Source organism: Dipodomys ordii, unplaced genomic scaffold, assembly GCF_000151885.1.
Source record: "Dipodomys ordii isolate 6190 unplaced genomic scaffold, Dord_2.0 Scaffold48, whole genome shotgun sequence".
Taxonomy (NCBI): Eukaryota; Metazoa; Chordata; class Mammalia; order Rodentia; family Heteromyidae; genus Dipodomys; species Dipodomys ordii.
The window spans coordinates 9,527,527-9,530,232 of NW_012267264.1; the positions used below are offsets into that span (position 1 = coordinate 9,527,527).

General features: G+C 52.3%; 1 protein-coding gene across 1 annotated transcript in view; it reads right to left on the reverse strand.

Annotated features, from left to right (window-relative positions):
- Cav1 (caveolin 1, caveolae protein, 22kDa) overlaps window positions 1–1,624 on the reverse strand; it is a 32,238-nt gene extending 30,614 nt beyond the window's left edge. Inside the window, exon 1 of the mRNA XM_013020057.1 lies at window positions 1,556–1,624. Coding sequence (XP_012875511.1) covers window positions 1,556–1,585 — 30 coding nt within the window. The 5' untranslated portion in view covers window positions 1,586–1,624. The remainder of the gene's footprint in view (window positions 1–1,555) is intronic.
- Window positions 1,625–2,706: the final 1,082 nt, after the last annotated feature.

The following is a 2,706-nucleotide window of genomic DNA, read 5'->3' on the forward strand; positions in this document are numbered from 1 at the left end:
GCCGCTCCACTCCCGTCCACCACGCTGCACCTGATCCATCCACCCACCATCCTGGTCCCGTTTAGACCGTTTCCTTTTATCCCTCCCAGTTAAAACCAGCGAGACCCCCAGACCCACGCAGCATCCCCATTCTCCTTGCGCCTTGGCGCGCCTCTTTCGCACCTGATGGAGTCCCCCACGCTTCCCCTCATCCCGCCTGCTTACTCCCACTAAGGCTCTTGGTCACTTGCTGTGGTGGTCACCATTCCACATGCTCCCATCTCTGGGACGAGAAACGACCTATAACTGCCTCCCGCTGCGTGACTCCCAGGACCCGCCCTCAGGTCAACCCCAGGCTGCCCCGCCTGAAGCCGAGCAGCTGATTTTAGGGGGGGGGCGAGGTCTCCCCGATGCATGGATTGCTGGTGACAGGAAGCGAACTGCGGCCTATACAACTTGCAGAGAGCAGGATGAACTGACCAGGAAATGGGGGCGAGGGGCTATAAATGAATGAGGAAGAAAAGGGAAGGATGAGGAGATAAAAGAGGGGGCCCTAAATATTTGGCACTACCACCTTATAGAAAAGAGATAGGGCATCCACCAGTCAGAACCGACTTCAACTCCCCCCCCCCCATTTAGCCCATCCCCAGTCTCCCTCCGTAACCCTTGGGGCACAAGATGGTTAAAATGACATGTTTTTTTCCGATAAATTTTCCTATCACCCCTACCTGTGTTCAGATCTTTCCTGAATTCTTCTGTTGACAGACCCAAGGACCCAGGTGTCTGTCTGTCTCTGGCTCTCTGTGTCTCTGTCTCTCTATCTCTCATCGCTGTCTCTCCTCTCTGTGTCTGTCTCTCTCCCTAACTTAGATTCCGGAAAGGTAACATTGGTAGTGGTGGTGGTAGTTTGGGGATAGGGACACACACGCACACAACACACACACACACACACACACACACACACACACACACACACACACCTCAAAACACCCCTGCCACCAAGAGCCAAGAAGAAGTTCTTGAGATGGCCCAAGAATTTAGGAAGGCACAAACAAACGTACACCACCACTAGGACCAGCGGGTGCTAGTAGGGACTGGACTCAGGACGTGGGCAAGTGACCCGCAGCCTCCTGCAACACACACACACACACACACACACACACACACACACGCACACAAGCAGGCACGCACGTTCAGAAAGCAGAGGGTGGACCACACGGTCCCATGACACGCAAACACCGTGGATCCATAGAGGAAATGAGTCTATGGTTGGCAGACCCTGCCCCAGCACCCTGAGATCCCCCTTTCCACGCTCTCCTAGCCCAGGGACTCTCCTCATCCCCTGCCCAACAGGAAAATAAAAAGCATTCCTGGCTTCTCTTCACCTCCCCGCCCAGGCCCATTCCTCGGCGGTGCCAACTGGAGAGGAGGGCCGCAAAGTGGCCAGAGAGAGAGAGGGAGAGGGAGAGGGAGAGAGGGCCGGGGCAGCGAAAGCAGTCGGAATATTTGGAGTGGGAGATAGCAGAAGCGGGTACTCCACGCGCGCCCCAGCCGGCGCGCCCCCACCATAGCCTACCTCGGAGTCTACGTATTTGCCCCCAGACATGCTGGCGCGTGGCGGGATGCAGTCTCGGAGGAGGTTTCCCCAGGCTGTGATTTAAGGGAACTGAGGAAGGAAGATCTTGTATTGTATGGAGGTGGGGGGGCGGTGGCTAGGAGGGAGCCTCCTGGCCGCTCGCCAGGGGTTTGTTCTGAGCGCAGTTGGCTGGGATGTGAGCTGCGCCGAGTCTAGGCACATCCCCAAGGTTTGGGCAGTAGAGGGCGGGGAGCTCCCGCAGGGAGCCAGTGAGAAAGCGTTCATCAGTGCTCGGCTGTTTGGGCAGATATTTTAGGCCCGGGGCAACATTTTCCCAACCTTAAACCAAGCAGAGGCGTCCCGGAGAGAGCGAATGTTTTCCTTGTGCATCATCTCAGCAGGGGTGGAGAGGGAGCCGGCCCGCTGCAGAGATGCCCGGTATGGGAATCAGGGACAGCTAAAACAATTCTTCCTTGTCCTAAGTCAGGTTTTTTTTTCCCCCAGAGCCTATATTCCATTGCTGCCTAAATCACATTAGTCTCCCTATGTCACATGAGAGAGAAATCCCAGAACTGGGAGGTACGTCTTACATCCAAACTCAAAAGAAGGAATGTGTGTGGGTGTGTGTGTGTGGATTTGGGTTGACACCCGTTTACATCCAGTAGGTGGATGGACACTTGTAGTTAAGGCATTGAAGAATTCCCACCAGCCCTGAAATATCTTCAAAAATAGAAACTAAAATGGGCCGAGGAGTTAAGGACAGGGAGGCAGAGACATGGAGGGCGGATGTAGTACAGTGATCATGTCAAATGTACATTTGTGAAAACAACGGAACTTAAACTTGAGGGAATGGGTGGCTGGGATAGGTATTGGGGGGGGGGATGATGGAAGCCGTCACACTGATCAAGATGTATTTTACAATAAATTAACGTGTTGAATCGAAACTCTGGTAGAAGTATTTTAAAGATAATAAAAATGTTAAGAATAAAACCTCGGCTTGAATTTTATTTACAATTGATCTTTTCTGGGACAAAAGAAATTTATGCTAATAGGCTATGCCATAATTTGAAAATATTGACTAGTTTCATTTGTAGACAAATTTAGTTAGAACTTCAGAGAATTTAAGCCTATTTAGCTCTGGGATGATACTA